Raw genomic sequence first — 16,643 nt, 5'->3', positions numbered from 1 at the left:
TTTTAGTAGAAAAGGGGTTTCACCGTGTTAGCCAGGATGGTCTCGATCTCCTGACCTCATGATCCGCCTGCCTCGGCCTCCCAAAGTGTTGGGATTACAGGCATGAGCCACCACGCCCAGCTCATTTTAAGAAAAATAAAATTTGAAAGTAACCTCTTACAGCAGATTTCACCTTTTAGTGAATGTAAGAATCAACAAGTTTGCTGGAAATGTATATTCCCAAACCTCAACATAATAATTTGATTTCAGCAGATCTGGAGTAGAGTGCAAGGATCTACACTTAATAACAATGCACTAAAGCCCAACTTCCTCCTGAGAATTCCACTAAAAGCTGCTCTTCAGCAATATCCTATGGAAGGCCAATCAGCTAAATGACTACATCATAATCTCTGGCCTCCCTGCACCTGAAAATAAGTGACCACGTGCTTGGCCCCCCTACACACACAGTATGGATTTACTGCTGGGAAGTGGTTGTCCACCCAGGGATTACAATACCCAGCCCGCCATACCTTTAGGTATCGGTATGAAAGAGGTTCACACCAATAGAATGTGAGCAAAAGTGGTGTGTATCATATATATGCCAAGGTTTTTTAGAAGAAGCTGTACCTTCTCTAAGCTGTCTTTCCCTTTTGTCTCATTGGTTAGATACAAATAACAATAAAACCCTAAGAAATTACAAAGGCCCCAAACAGAGGAGAAACAAATCTCTGAATTATTTCACAGAGAACGGCCTACCAACTATGAACATTTGCTTCAGAGTGTTAAATGAATAAAAATGAACTTCTATTAGGTAAAGTCACTAAATTTGGGGGTTACTTATAAGCATCATCCTAATATATCAGGCATGTGTGTATATAAACAACTGTTTAACTGCATATACATGTATATATTCATTTAATCAACAAAATGTATTGAAAATCCATTATATGCTCAAGATATAATCATGAGCAAAACCATATGCAATCCTTATCCTCATGAATCTCAGAATTATTGAAGCATGTGTGTATAAATGTAGGATTTTCTATGTGGAGTACTTGAACGGGGTAGGGTAGACAATGAAATAATATAAATGAGTAAGGAGAACTTTCACTTCCAATTAAGATAGAGAAATAGGGATTAGATTTACCACCTGTCTGACACAATTAAAACTCTGAGAAAATATATGGAACAATAATGTGAAGCATTTGATATTAGGCAATAAAAGACAGTGATCCCCCAGAAGTGAAAAATAAAAGGTGTACCCCAGATTTGTCCCAGCTTATTATCTGAAGAGATGAAATAGTTATTGGAAACAAAACATTTATTAAACTGTATCCCAACATATTAAGCAGAGCAAGCAAAGTATAAAAAACATCCAAATCAAACTTTGAGATGAAAACTACAATGTCTAGTTTAAAAATATACTGTATGAGATTAACAGATTAGATATTTCAGAAGAAAATAGTGACTTTGAACACATAGCAATAGAAACTATCCACAATGTAACAGAGAGAGGAAAAAAGGATTTTAAAATGAAAGACTATAATACCAGTGAGCTGTGAGATAAGTTTAAGCCATCTAATGTACACGTAATAGGAATCCAGAGGAAAGAGACAGAGGAAGAATGGAAAACTTTTTGAAGACATAAAGGTCAAAATTTCCCAAATTTTATGAAAACTAACAACCTACAGCTTCAGGAAGCTCAACAAATCCCAAGCATAAGAAAGCTGAAGAAAACTACACCAAAGCAAATCATAATCACATTGCTTATGCCAGTGAAAGAGGACTCTCACAAGCAGCTAGGGAGAAAAGACCTAATATGCAGAAGAACAAAGGTAAGGGTAACAGCAGACTTCTTGTGAGAAACAATGTACATGCTTGAAGACACTGAAGAAACATCTTTACAGTACTGAAAGAAAAAAAAATGATCAATCTTAAATTTTGTACTCAGTGAAAATATCTTTCAAAACACAGACATATGAAAGCTAAAAGAATTTATCACCATCAAACATGCACAACAAAAATGTAAAAGGATGTCCTTCAAGCCAAAGGAAAAATGATACCAGTTGGAAATCTGGATCCACATGAAGAAATAAATACCAAAGGAATGAACACACAGATGCCCACATAGCTAACATTTCTGGTGTTTATCTATGTAAAGAAATATAATGATTCTTTGTTATTATTTAAATCTCTTTAAAATACTGTTTAATGCAAAAAAAAGTGTCTTGTGAGGTTTAAACACACAAAGAAGTAAAACATACAACAACTATTGCACAAAAACTGGGACGGGAAAATAAAAGTATACTTTTGTAAGGTCTGTACACCAGATATAAAGTAATATATCGCCAGAAGGTAGACAAATGATAAGTTAACTATGTCTACTATAAACCCTAAAGCAATCACCAAATTAACACAACAAAGATAAAAGCCACAGGAAGATGAAATTGTTTTAAAAGTATAGAATTAATTCAAAAGAAAGGATTCAAAAAGGAAAAAGGAACAAATGAGACAAATGGAAAACAAACAGTAAGATGGTAAATTTAAACCAAACTGTATCATTATCCATTAAATGTAAATAGTCTAAACACCAATTAAAAGACAGAGATAATTACAAAGGATCAAAAGAACAAAACCTAACTATATACTATCTATAGGAAACTGGTATTACATAGGAAGACACAGTTAACCAGGTAAGTAAAAAGTATAGAAAACGGCCTCTCAAGATAATAGGACTAAAGAAAATGGCTGTTGACATAGTTTTGATTCACAAGTTGTCACAATTTAGGAAGTATTTTTATATTCAAGAGTCCTTTTCAAGCCTTGAGATCTAAGTAAATATCAATACTATGTTACATTCTTCATAAAAGTCACCACATATATGCGTTCACACACCAACATTTCAATTATCTCAACAGTATCTCTAAATATAGCAAATTAGAGATTTCAAAAGAAATTCTCAAGTGAGCTGAGAGATTAGCAATCTGTTCTGATCAATAACCACATGTTCTCAAAGATGAATACATATACATTCAAAATTTTACCTCTATATAATGTGTGATTTTACTAAAATACTGTCTATTAAGACAACAAAGTCTGAGCCAGATGACAGAAACAAAATGCAACCAAATCTCACCACATCCTTTTCCTCTGGGAAGGAACTGGGGATTAAAAAAATGAATATACTATGCTCATGAGAGACAAGTATGCTAGGGAAAGGGTGGGAATATATGTTTGTGAAATGTCACAGTAGGCTGGAAATTACAGGTATAAATGTTTGCCCTACCTTCTCAATTTTCTAAATGTGAATTGGTATTTCACTTAGGTTGTCAGGTTTATATATGCAGTTTTTCATATTATTCTATTATACTTTTGATCTGAGTCTCCAGCGACATCCTACATTTCACTCCTGCTACTGATAATCTGTCTTCTTTTTGTGAGTCTTGTTAGAGGTTTGCAATTTTATTAATCTTCTTGAAGAACCAACATTTTGTCTCATTCATTTTCTCCATCTTTTCTGTTATCAATTTCATTGATTTTTGCTCTTTATTATTTCCTTCCTTCTACTTGCTCTGGTTTTACTTTTTCTTCTTTTTATAGGTTCTTCAAGTGGGAGCTTAGATTGTCCATTTAAGACTTTTCCTGTTTACTAATGTATGCATTTCATTCTATAAATTTCCCTCTGAAATTTAACTGCAGACTCAGAAAAAGAATAAGATATGGCCACAAGTTTGGAAATAAATAGCAAAATCTTTGAAGATGACCAAATGGGAGACACAACAATTTACCAAGAAAAGAAAATTATCCAAGGTAAGATATAGAAAATATTCAAACTCAGCTTAAACTCCTCAAAACAAAAAGACTTAGACTGAATGACTTCAAGTAAATAACCATTTAGTCAGTCATGTAACAAGGAGGGAAAACCCTATGTGGAATATGGCCCCCTCAATCTGCATTACAGATAATACAAGACAGGGAGCAGGCAATGCAGTGGGGCACAGAAGAGTTAACAGAACCACATTTTTCCAGTTAGTAGTCTTAAATGAACTTCTTTACTACCCAACCAATTTCACAGATTCCTAAATGCTGCCTAACAGGAGCTGAGGCTGGGCATATGTGAAGGATAAATGTGCAACCGTCATGAATTCATTTCTGTAGGTTGCCCCACCCCATGGAGATATACTAATTTCTAATATATGGAAGAATAAAATATCTTCTTTCTTACCCTCTGAGCTTTTGCGAGTTCTTCTTTTAATCGTTCATAGCCCTTTTCTCTAACTTCCAAAACAGATGGGCTTCGTAAACGAGACAGACTATCAGTACTCAACCCAAAAATATCATCACTGCCATCGCAAGCCTCTGTTATAGTAGCACCCTGTAAAAACTCTCTCTCTGCATTATAGTTGTCCTTTCTTGTAGTTAATTTAGTTAATCCAGCTGTGACTCCAGAGGTAGAACAAGGTGCTGGGTCTGTAACATGAAAGCTGTAAAGGAGAAAGATAATTTTCAGAAAATACCAGCATATGCTCCAATAGAACTGGCTTAAAATACAGCTCTAGAATTGTACTACCCAATTTGGTAGCTTCCATATTTAAATAAATAGTATGTCCTCAGTCATAGCCACATTTCAAGTGCTCAGTAGCTACATGTGGTTAAGATCTATCATTCATATTAGGTAGCACAAAAAATAGAACATTTTCATCAACAGAGAAAGTTCTATAGGATGGTGCTACTCAAGAGCAGGGGTTAACAAATTACAGCCTGCAAGCTAAACCAAGCCTTCCACCTGTTTTTATAAGGCATCAATGAGCCAAGTACAGTTTTTACAATTTCAGATAATTGAAAAGAAATCTTTAAAAGAGTATTTTGTGACAAATGAAAATTAAATGAAATTCAAAATTCTGCATCCATATATGAAGTTTTATTGGAACACAGCCACTCTAATTCATTTACATACTGCCTATGGCTGCTTTCAAACTCTAAAGGCAGTGTTGAATAGCTGCAACAGAGACTGTATGGCTAGCAAAGCCTAACATACTATCTGGTCCTTCACATAAAAAGTTTGTCAACCCTGTTCTAGAACATTATCATGTATTTCTTTACATAGGCACACTTAAGTTATTCAAATTTTCTAAAAATAGTAAAACTTAAAATACAGTAACTAAGCAAACTGTGCATTTAAAAAAAAAAATCCAAAATAAGTGATTTACTTATTTCCTACCTGATACTAGATATTTCCGCACAATTTAAACGTCTGGGGGATGAATACACAGGTTGTGTAGGAAGTTCAGAAACATCTAATGCATTTGCCTGAATAGGTGCAGAGGATAAAGCTGAAGGGTGTGGCCGGTAGATGACACTTGGCGAGGTAATCTGCTCTTGAGTTTCCGATTCATACACACCAAGAAGGTCCGGAGAAGTAGGTGAAGCAAGGTTTACTTCATGGAAGCCTTCCAAGGGATCATTAGCCATAGCAAAAGCCTCATCATAAGATAACCTATGTTAAAACAAAAATCAGATACTTATTTTTAAATAACATTTAAAACTAAATTAAAACGTATAAATTATAAAATGTGTTTAACAGTCCATTGTAAATTACAAGCTTACAATAAAAGAGCCTTTTAAAAAAACCACTATCACATGGTGGTATATGCCTGTAGTACCAGCTGCTCGGGAAGATGAGGTGGGAGGATTGCTTGAGCCCAAATGGAGGCTGCAGTGAGCCGTGATCACAACCCTGCACTCCAGCCTAGGTGACAGGGCAAGACCTTGTGTCCACTCAAAAAACAAAAACAAACCACCACAATCACTTAACATTTACTAAGCGATCTCAGAGTATAACTACTATAAAAGGCAAACAATCTGATTTAGAAGAAACCTGAAAGTGATAAGCAATTCTGTTAAAGTGAGAATAATCAATTAGTATGAGGAAGGAATAAAAATTAGCTTAATTTTAAAAAATATTTTAAAATTATTAAATGTTTACATTAAAATAAATTCTCAGTATACTCTTTAAATATGAAAATACTAAAAACAAAATCTAACAGCATTATGCAATCTTAGATTCAATAACAATTATACTATGCTGTGAAACTCTTTTAAAACAATTTTTTTAACAGAGAACATTGTATTTATCATGTACAACACGTTTGAAGGCACATACACATTGTGAAATGGCTAACTAGCTAATTAACAAATCATTACCTCATGCCATTATTTTGTGATGAGAACACTCAACATCTACTCTCTGCATTTTTCAAGTATTTACAGTATATCATCAGGAATTACAGTCATCTCGCTGTACCACAGATCTCTTGAATACATATTTAACTTTGTGATTATAGATGACCTTGGTTAGAGTAAGTAGAAAGGCAGTAAAGACACACACTCTCTCATACCTGTCACCCAGATTATGAAACTGTTAACATTTTTGAGCCATTTGAGAATGTTCAGACATAATGCCCACTTAATATCTCAATGTATACATATACACTGTGTGTGTGTATCTGTGTATGTGTGTATCCTAAGTACAGGGACATTCTCTTATCTAACCACAAAATCATCAAAATCTGGAAGTTAACATTGATCAAAATTACCATCTAATCAACAGGCCCCATTCAAATTTCACTAATTGTTCCAACAATATCCTTTATATGTACAGGATCCAATCCTGGATAATATGTTTCATTTCTATAAGCCTTAAACTTCTCCTCTGATGAGATTAGAATGGGGATAACGCTAGCCCCTCCCTTGTCCTGGTTGCCATGAGGATTGAAGGAGACAATCCATGTAAAGTATTTTGTAGAGTACTATGTACCTGACACACAGTATGGCCTCAATAAACATGAATTATCATAGCACAGGCACTAACAATACCACATATGCTTCAGGTTCTCCATAAGCAAAAAACAGTTCATGTAACTATTCAATTATATCACAAAGTTTACATGGAAACTAACAAGTGAACCACTCAAGTTTTTCCTCTGAAGATTTCAAAGCTAAATGGTATCTTACAAATTCTTTATTGATTTTCCACTGTCTGCTGGATAGAGACCAAACTTGTTAGCCAAAAAAATAAGGTTTTCTAGGATCTGAACCCAATCTCTCTTTCCAATTTTTTTTCCTTCCTATGATAGCACTTAGACAGTTGTGGATAATATCTTCCCGGAACTTAAAAAATGCCAAACAGGCCAGGCTTGGTGACTCACACCTATAATCCCAGCACTTTGGGAGGCCGAGGTGGATTGAGGTCAGAAGTTCAAAACCAGCCTGGCCAACATGGTTAAACCCTGTCTCTACTAAAAATACAAAAATTAGCTGGGCATGGTGGCCCGTGCCTGTAATCCCAGCTACTCAGGAGGCTGAGGCAGGAGAATCATTTGAACTCCAGGAGGCGGAGGTGGCAGTGAGCTGAAACACTGTACTTCAGCCTGGGCAGCAGACTGAGATTCCATCTCAAAAAAAAAAAAAAAAAAGGCCAAACAAAACAACATAGCACATCATTTATTCCAAAAGATAGAGAAGTATTTGTTTGTTAAACTAGCTGAAAAATTTAACTCTCAAATCCTTAATAAAAAGTGTTAAAAATAATACAAGTAGAGAAAAAAAACAAAAAAGATTTCAGTAAAGTTGAAAGAGATCAAACTCAGTATCATTTCAAAATTACAAATTAGGGGGGAGGGGGGAGGGATAGCATTAGGAGATATACCTAACGTAAATGATGAGTTAATGCTTGCAGCACACCAACATGGCACATGTATACATATGTAACAAACCTGCACGTTGTGCACATGTACCCTAGAACTTAAAGTATAACAAAAAAAGCCCAACATTTAAAAAAAAAATACAAATTAGTATGTGTCACAGACTTTCCAGCATATAGACAACCCAAAGTGCAACAGCTCAATCTACAAACGACAAATTTCAAATCCAATAAGGTATTTATTAATAGTAAGTGGTTTATTCTTCAAAATGAAACTAGTCCTTGTTTTTTTCACATAAAATATTCACTATGCCAAATGAAAGATGAGATTAATAAAGGAATGTAAGGTGTTTAATACTCCATTAAAATTTATTGTTTTTTTACCCCAAAGAACTTTCATTTTTTATTCATAATCCATATACCTACATATACCAAGAAAACAGCTATATTCAAAGTACATAATTCATTTTCACTTGAATATAGTTCAGGCAAGTACACTAACCAATTCATTACCATAAAAAAACCTTTGTATTAGGTTTGCATTCAACTTTGACATTTTAATCAGTAACTATTTATGATTCTTTCTTCTATCCTATGTACTATGAATTCACCTCTCTATATCCTGAAGGTTTGCTGAATCATAAAATGTAAACGCATTTGCACTTCTGGAAATACAAAACAGTACAAATCCTATGAAGGAAAATTTAGCAATAACTATAAAATGACATTAAACCTGTGACCAAGCATGCCACTCCTGGGGCTTTATCCTAAAGATAAACTGGCAACATGAAAAGCAGCACTCTTTGTAATAGCAAAACACTGATTTAATGAATCAGGGTACATCCTCATAATGAAGCACTGCACAGATGTAAAATACATATCCATATATCGCTATGAAGTGACCTTGAAGATATACCAGTAAGTTAAAAAACAGGATAAATAACAGTAAACTACCTTTTATCTAAAAAAGGAGAATAAAAATATAAATATATATACATATATACACATATATATGTGTGTGTGTATATGGGGAAAGGCTGGGTTCAGCGGCTCACACCTGTAATCCCAAAAACTTGACACACAGAGGCAGGAGGCCAGCTTGTGGCCAAGACTTAAAGACCAGCCTGGGCAACATAGTGAGACCTTGTCTTTATGAAAAGTTGTAAAATTAGCTGGGTGTGACGGTGCAGGCCTATAGCCCCAACCACTTGGAAAGTTAAGATGGGAGGATGGCTTGAGCTGAGGAATTTGAGGTTACAGTGAGCTTTGATCATACCACTGCACTCCAGTCTGGGTGAAAGAGCAAGACCCTGTCTCAAAAAAAAAAAAAAAGAAAAAGAAAAAGAAAAGGAAATGGTTACTTACAGAAGGAGAGAAGACACAGTGAAAAATATGAAAGCTAGAATTTTTTCTGAAAGTATCTTACTTTACAGATTTGATTTTGAGCTTGCAACTATGTAAACAATAAAAATTAAAGTTTAAAAAAGAACACCTAAACATAAAGCAAATAACCTTGTGTATTGAGATGGTAGCTTAACCACACAGAAATTAACTACGTCAAGTGATTTTAAAACACAATAGAAATATATATCCCTAATGGAATGTATTCTAAAAGCAAAAGGAAGTGAAAAAAGTCATAAACTATTTTCAATGTTAATAATAGTAGCAATATTGATACTGTTATTCTGAAACTTTGTATAAGATGAAGCAAATAAGCTATGCTAATGTCATTCGGAACTAAGATTTTCAGCATATTAGAAAAAAATACAAATATAAAATCAAAGAATTTAAATCCTAGAGGCCTAAATTTGACTCAGAAACACCAGAAAAAAAATTCTAACTTTATACAATGAAAAGGCATTGCAACACTGACCAATTGAGGAGCAATAAGCACCCATGTGCTCAGAGTAATACTATGTCCTCCAAAAAGGAACACAGGCTCCCTGGGAAAATGGCTGATTCCAGCCTGGGACAGAAATGGACAAAAGGACCCTGGAACATCTTGTTATACCAGAAAGAAAGTACACTATCAAAAACTACTGGACTGATATCAAAAGGACTCCCACTAACCAAAAACAGGACAATCTGAACATCAAAAAGGGTAATATCTGCAAAGAACTGAAAGGCAAATATTTTTAAATCCATGAGGTCATAATGACACTAAAAATAAAGCAAAGTACCTCACTGGCCTTCTTTGATCAATGCTATGGAACCAATTCATTATTTTCAAAACTGGTAAATAAAATGAAAGAATGAAGTATTTTATCTGGCTTTCCTGTACATCAAGGAACTGAACAGCTCATGAGAAAAAGTTCTTTTTAGCAGAATTCCATTTAATAAATATAACCTTGGAATCCTAATGAAATAATGGATTTAGGGCAGTAATTATTTAAATAGCTATTAAAACCGTAAGGTAAAAGGTTGTTTGAGGAACTTTATAGTTAATCAATCAGAACAACAGTACGGGAACTCACTGATCACATCTTGTCACAAAAAGGGAGACAATCAAACATTATGTATATTATGTGGCAAATAAGAAATGATCCTCACTGCCATTAATGAAGCATTCTGGCCCCTCTAAGAAAAAAAAAAAGAAAGACCCCAAACCAAACAAGCCTCTTGATGGTCATCAGTTTATAGTAAATACAGAGGAGAAAGGAACATGTTAAATAACACCACAGGGACAAAAACAGCAAAATCTAGACTTTGGGAAACTCTCATCATAAACAAACCAGCTGGTTTTTCCAATAAACTGTAAAAAAAAAAAAAAAAATTGGTAGAGGAAATGTATAGACTTGAGAGAAATAATTAAACACAATCTGTGGGCCTTGTTTGGATTCTTCTTTGAATAAACCAACTGTAAAAACAAATGAAGTTATTAGGAATTATAGTTCATTTTAGGGATAAATAATGGTATAATGGTTATAATTTTAAAATCCTTATCTTTTAAAGATACACACTGAAGTATTTATAGATGAAATAAGGTTACTTGGATTTGCTTCAAAATAATCCAGGGAGAGAGGAAGGAAGGGAATAGGGAGCCAAGGAGCCAAGTCATTCAACTACCAGTCCCAGTCTCACAGGAAGTTAAGGTGGCTCCTCCCATAACAGCTAGTATTTGTTGGGCACTTACTAAATATTAAGTATAGTGCATCTATGCTTGAGGAAACTGCAGCTTAGAGTAGTCAAAATTAAAGCCTACCGTTATTACATTCTACCATCCAAGCTCTTAACCACCACGACACACCTACTACTACAAGCAGAACTGCTTCGCCACTCCATTGTTCCACTGTTCCAGTGAAAATGTTTCTCTTAGTTTTGAATTAAAATCCATCACGCCTGCAACATTAACCCTATTTTTCCCACATATAAACACAGTATTTCAGCCATTCTTTCAGCAAGTATTTACAAATGACTTACTCTGTATCAGGCTCTGGGGAAAGATGAAAAATCCACTCTCCCTTCAGACAGCCTAACAGAGTAGGAAACTGACAAGTAGAGGCAATGATACGTGATAAATGCCACAGAAGATGCAAACAAACTCAGAGACCACACAGGAAGAACAAATAAATCAGAGGCAAAGGATTCTCGAAAAAATAAAGCCAAAGGAAAGATCCAAACAACGAGTAGGAAATGAGAAAGACAAAACCTCGGTAAGGGATTTCCAGACATATCTATCGTGTGAAAGCAAAGCATTTATACGAAACACAGATACTTCATTAGCTCGGCCACAAGCTATGAATATAAAGTACAAGTCTCCAAGAGAGGCAAGTTTGAATCCCGCTTCTGTCAAATTACTGAGACAATCTGAGGCTAGGTTCTCCCATCTGGAAATCTGTGCCTTGGTTTTGCTACCTAATAGAATGAAAATTAAAAGGGATAATACTATATAACAGTGGTCCTCAACCTTTTTGGCCCCAGGGACCAGTTTCATGGAAGACAATTTTTCCACAGACAGGGCAGAGGGTGGAAGGGAATGGTTTCGGGATGAAACTGTTCCACCTCCGATCATCAGGCATTAGATTCTCTTAAGAATAACGCAACCTAGATCCCTCGCATGTGCAGTTCACAATACGGTTCACACTCCTATGAGAATCTAATGCAGCTGCTGAACTGACAGGAGGTGGAGCTCAGTTGGGAATGCTCACTTGTCCGCCACTTACCTTCTGCCACTTACCTCCTGCTGTGTGGCCCAATTCTTAACAGGCCACAGACCACTTTTGGTCCACAGCCCAGGGACTGGGGACCCCTGCTATACAGCACTTAGGACAACGCCTCTGAGCACTGCTTCTAACCTACAATGTTTTCCTTCTGGGGGATATATTTAAACACTGTCTAAATTCAAGTCACTTCTGAAAAGGAGATTATTTTGGGGTTAAATGTAATCCCTTTTTCAAGCATGTGAAATTTCCATAAAATATAATTTAGCTGGTAATGAGTTTCCAATCTCAGTGGTCTGAAAATCTTTTGCCCTTTAAATATGTAGAAGCTTTAAGATTTATTTCACATGCAACGTCTTTATAAGAGTAAAATAAACTACTATTTTTAAGCAGTAGTATCTTTTGCATTAAGCAATGAGTGATTCAAAAAGAACTAATTTCAACTGAAGATTATCCCAATTAATAAATTAAACTCAAGGATCATGACCAATATGTAAAAAAGATGATCACACTAAATTCTTATGGGTGAATTACCAACACAACTTGGCTGGCCTTATTACTGAACTCCAGGTAAAAAAACCAACTGCAGACCAGAAGAAAAAGTTGATCAAAACAATTTGCTTCTGATCCCCAATATGCATTTCCTGTTAATTTTTCTTTCTCGAAGTCAGTACTATCACAGCAAAAACAACAGCCAATCTTTACTGAAGGTTAACTATGTGTCAGATAGTGGTGCTAAGAATTTCATACGTATTACCTCATTTAATAAATGCCTAGAAAGATCCTAATAACTTCTTATGAAATTTATTTATTCTAATTAAAGTGAATTTTTTAAATGTTTCTTGAAAACAAAAGTCATCCCTTGGACAACTCAAGAAATTAGGATTAATGGGAAAATATTTTCAGTGAAACATCTGAAGAACATGAATAAAATGAATATACGTATTTTAAATGAAATCTAGCAACTTGATTTATATCAGTAGTCCAAAAGAAAACATAAAATCCATTTTTCCATAAAATGCACATTCCCCTAATTTGGACTTACCTTGACAAATGGGAAACACAGGATTTTAATTTTAGAAAAATAAAAACTAAAGCTGTTTTTATCTTTTCTCATATCAATTTAAAGCATGTGAAAATTAAATAATTTGAATTCTATATTTACTAAAATTCCTCAAAGCACTACACTCAGAAAGTAAATCATTTCCAACAAAGGAGGTAATATGGTAACACAGCAGAGTAGAAGCATCAGTACCTAAAGAAGAAAGCTAAGGCTCCTGATCAAGCTCTGAGGTCTATGAACCTGGGCAGGTAACTTATCTGAGCCCAAATATCTTTATCTATTTCATTGTAGAACTGGATCAAACAATCCTGGGAGATAAAGGAGTATACTCTTCTACTAGAAGAAAGGTCAATAGGGTAACTTAGCCAGTATTCACTACCTCACCAAATAGCTTGTACTCTGAAATCAGTCTCAAATCTTGGCTTCACCAGTTACTAATAAAGTGACCTAGAGATCTAAGTCTCAATTTCTCATCTGAAAATGGAGATGACAGGTCAGGTACAGTGGCTCATGCCCTAATTTCAGCACTTTGGAAGGCCAAGACAGGAGGGTTGCTTGAGCCCAAGGAGTTTAAGCAACAACCCAAAGCAACATAGCGAGACCCCGTCTCTATAAAAAATTTAAAAATTAGGAGTGGGTGGTGGCATACACCTGTGGTCCCAGCTACTTGGGAGGCTGATGTGGGAGGATAGCCTGAGCCAGGGAGGTTGAGGCTGTAGTGAACTGTGATCGTGCCACTGCACTCCAGCCTGGGCAACAAAGAAAGACCCACTCTCTCTCTCTCTGTCACACACACACACACACGGATAAGGGGAGATAACTGTACTATCTCCTAAGGTAGTCATGAGAATTAAAGGACTTAGCACTGTATCTGGCACTTAACCAATTAAGATTGGCTGTTACTATTATAATGATCTCTAGGGCATTTCCTAATACTTGCCAAATATTTTGATCATACTGTATCAGCACAAGCACTATCACTAACAACAAAAAGCAAGGTGTTGAGTTTGGGTTTAAATATAATATTAACAATTAAAAGCTTATTGTTTTGAATGATTTTCCTCAAAAAAAGTAAACATCTATATATTATACTGTAGTACAATTTTGTTTTACTATTATCACAATAATAGAAATTAAATATTCCAAGGCATGTCAAAAGAAAAGGTTTAAAGATTACGTAAGCACTATTTTCCTCTTTCAATTTATTCACAGGCAGTTGTGGAAGGGGGGCAGGGAGGAAAGTATAGAAGCTTTTTAAATTCCCAAATGACTTCTTAATTTAACATGAATTACGAAAGGAACAGTTTCTGAGATTAAAAATGAGACTGCTACTTCAATAGCATATAATTGAACTGTGATAAATTCCATCAGTTACAAATTCCATCACTTCTTTAAAAACCTTCAACATTTACTATATATATTAAATACATTTATTTTATACATATATGTGATAAATTATATTTATTCTTGTTGGAATGGAAGGATGATCGCCAGCTTCAACTCCTCTGGGCAAATCCTGGTACTAAGTTCCAAGAATACAAATGGACCAAAGATACAGCATACAGTCTCTACGAGCCACTGCGAGATTATTCTGAGAGTTGTGGGGAGGGAAGGGGGAGAAGAAGAATGTTTCAGGGAGAAGTAAAAGATAAGTCAGATTTTAAATGCTGAATACAAGTCCAGTAGACGCACAAGGGGAATAGGATAGTACAGTCAGGGAATAAGGGTCTGGCACTAATAAAACTAACAAAGGAGAGAGTAACAGAAAAGCAGGCTGGAGAGGCGGAGAGGCGGACTGTGAGAGACCATTAAAAGCCTTCTTTAAAAGAGAAAATGCTGCTTAAAGTTTATCCTGAAGAGATGTTGAGATCTACATTTTAGAAAGTATACATGCATTGTAATGTAGTCGTTTAAAAATGACTCCCAAGGCAATGAGAACTTTACTAGAGAGACTAGAGGCCATTTAAAAGATTACCGTCTGATCTAATGCCAAGGTCATGGACCGGAAATGAGGGGATGGAGGCATATACACATATGGAAAACATTCAGAACAGCTTCATTTGTATTTATTCATGAACACACAGTTATTCCAGTTAATCTTCAGAGCATTCATTTGAAATGGTTCTTATCCCTATTTTACAGATATAAAAAACTGAAGCTCAGAGAGATTAATGTTGTCAAATAGCCAAAAAGTAACAGAGGTAGTATTCAAACTCTGGTGTGTCTGACTCTAACACCTAACTCCACCACATCTGAGATACACTTAGAAGGTGAAATGGATAGGGAGTAGGGAGATGGGAATACAGGTTAAATCACAGCAAAGAATCTCTAAGAAGTGAACAATCCTGGGTTCAGCAAACCACCATGGCACGTGTATACTTATGTAACAAACCTGCATGTTCTGCACATGTATCCCAGAACTTAAAGTATAAAAAAAAGTAAACAATCCAAACAGAATAATTATTTTTAATCTCTGAACCCTTCTCTTACTTTTGCAAAGACAAAACTGAAGTTTCTCTAAAGCACTGTTATTGAAATGAGCATCTGCTATTGCTTTGTGTTCTATTATTTTCTTGAAGTTGACAACCGAGTGGTTCTTCCAATTGAAGCCCCGTTCACATAATAATTATTTCCCAGGACGTCTTACACTCATGAACTGTCTCCACACTAGGATTAAAAACAGACGCAGTCCCCGGATGCTTAAACCAAACTACATTTACCATTATACGACCAGGCACCTACTACGGATGATGCTCAGAAATCTGCGGCGCCAACCACAGCTTTATACCTATCTTCGTAGAACTAATTCCACTAAAAATTTTTGAAATAGGACCCGTATTTACCTTATAAACTTACTGATTTGTTTTTCTAAGACCAGCAGCCGAGCAGGCACAAAAGAACCAGCGGGTAGGCAAGTGTAGGAGCAAAAACTGCAAGTTTATTTTGGTCACCTAGCTTCAGGGAAAGAAGGTGGGTAGGGAGAAGTCTGTCGGCCTCCAGCAAAGAAGGCCTGCAGAGTCCCCCCCGGCGGGGCTCTCAGACGGAGTTCCTGCATCCCGACATCAGTGGGGCTGGAGGAAGGCCACGCGGCTCACTGGCAGAGAGCGGCTTTTCTAGGAGTGGGAGGGCAATAGGCGGGGCATGGACGTGTCGGGGGCGTTCCGCAGGTGCGACCAGGTAAATCTTGGTCTCTTTGGATTGACGTCACCTGGCGCATGCCCGGTTGGTCTGCACCCTCCCTGGGCGCTGGCTACAATTTCGCGCGCGCAGGAAGAGCTGGTGGTGAAGAAGAACCCAGAAGTGCACCATCTTGCCTCCGTTCGTCCAAACAGTCCAACCTTTTATTGATAATAGTGATAAGGGGTGCCGTGGTCTGTCTGGCTACTTCCTGCTGTTAAGGGGCGTCGTTAAGGTCGGGGCCTATGGTTGGTATTTGGACACACAGTTGAAAAATAAAATAAAGCACAGTATTAGTATAGGAATGAGGAATGGAAGCATTTGTTGGAATATGGGCAAAATCCAGAAGGAAGGTCCTGGCAAGGTGGGGAGTATGAGATAGTTAAGAAAATTTAGTAAGTTTGAGGCGAGTGGGGGAAAGCCAACTGATTTCCACTGATTGCTTTCGGTAGGGGCCCTTTTTAGCTGGGAATGAGGAACGAGTGCGCAAAGTAGTTGTTGGCCAGGCAGCAATTAAGGAGTGGAGTTTTTCGTGGAGTGGATGGCTTTCCGCTTACTCCTA

At 36.2% G+C, this 16,643-nt stretch overlaps 1 protein-coding gene across 2 annotated transcripts in view; it reads right to left on the bottom strand.

Annotated features, from left to right (window-relative positions):
- The window catches only part of RAB3IP (RAB3A interacting protein), a 74,329-nt gene that overhangs the window by 49,079 nt on the left and 8,607 nt on the right, over nucleotides 1–16,643 (bottom strand). For both annotated transcript variants that reach the window (XM_011929315.1, XM_011929316.1), the window contains exons 2-3: nucleotides 5,201–5,476; nucleotides 4,205–4,463 (exon numbers count right to left, since the gene is read on the bottom strand). In XM_011929315.1, the coding sequence (XP_011784705.1) occupies nucleotides 4,205–4,463; nucleotides 5,201–5,476 (535 nt within the window). The remainder of the gene's footprint in view (nucleotides 1–4,204; nucleotides 4,464–5,200; nucleotides 5,477–16,643) is intronic.

This window comes from Colobus angolensis, unplaced genomic scaffold, assembly GCF_000951035.1.
Source record: "Colobus angolensis palliatus isolate OR3802 unplaced genomic scaffold, Cang.pa_1.0 Scaffold80, whole genome shotgun sequence".
Lineage (NCBI taxonomy): Eukaryota > Metazoa > Chordata > Mammalia > Primates > Cercopithecidae > Colobus > Colobus angolensis.
Note: the sequence above shows the minus strand (reverse complement) of the source record. Positions and strands in the feature narration are given on the sequence as shown.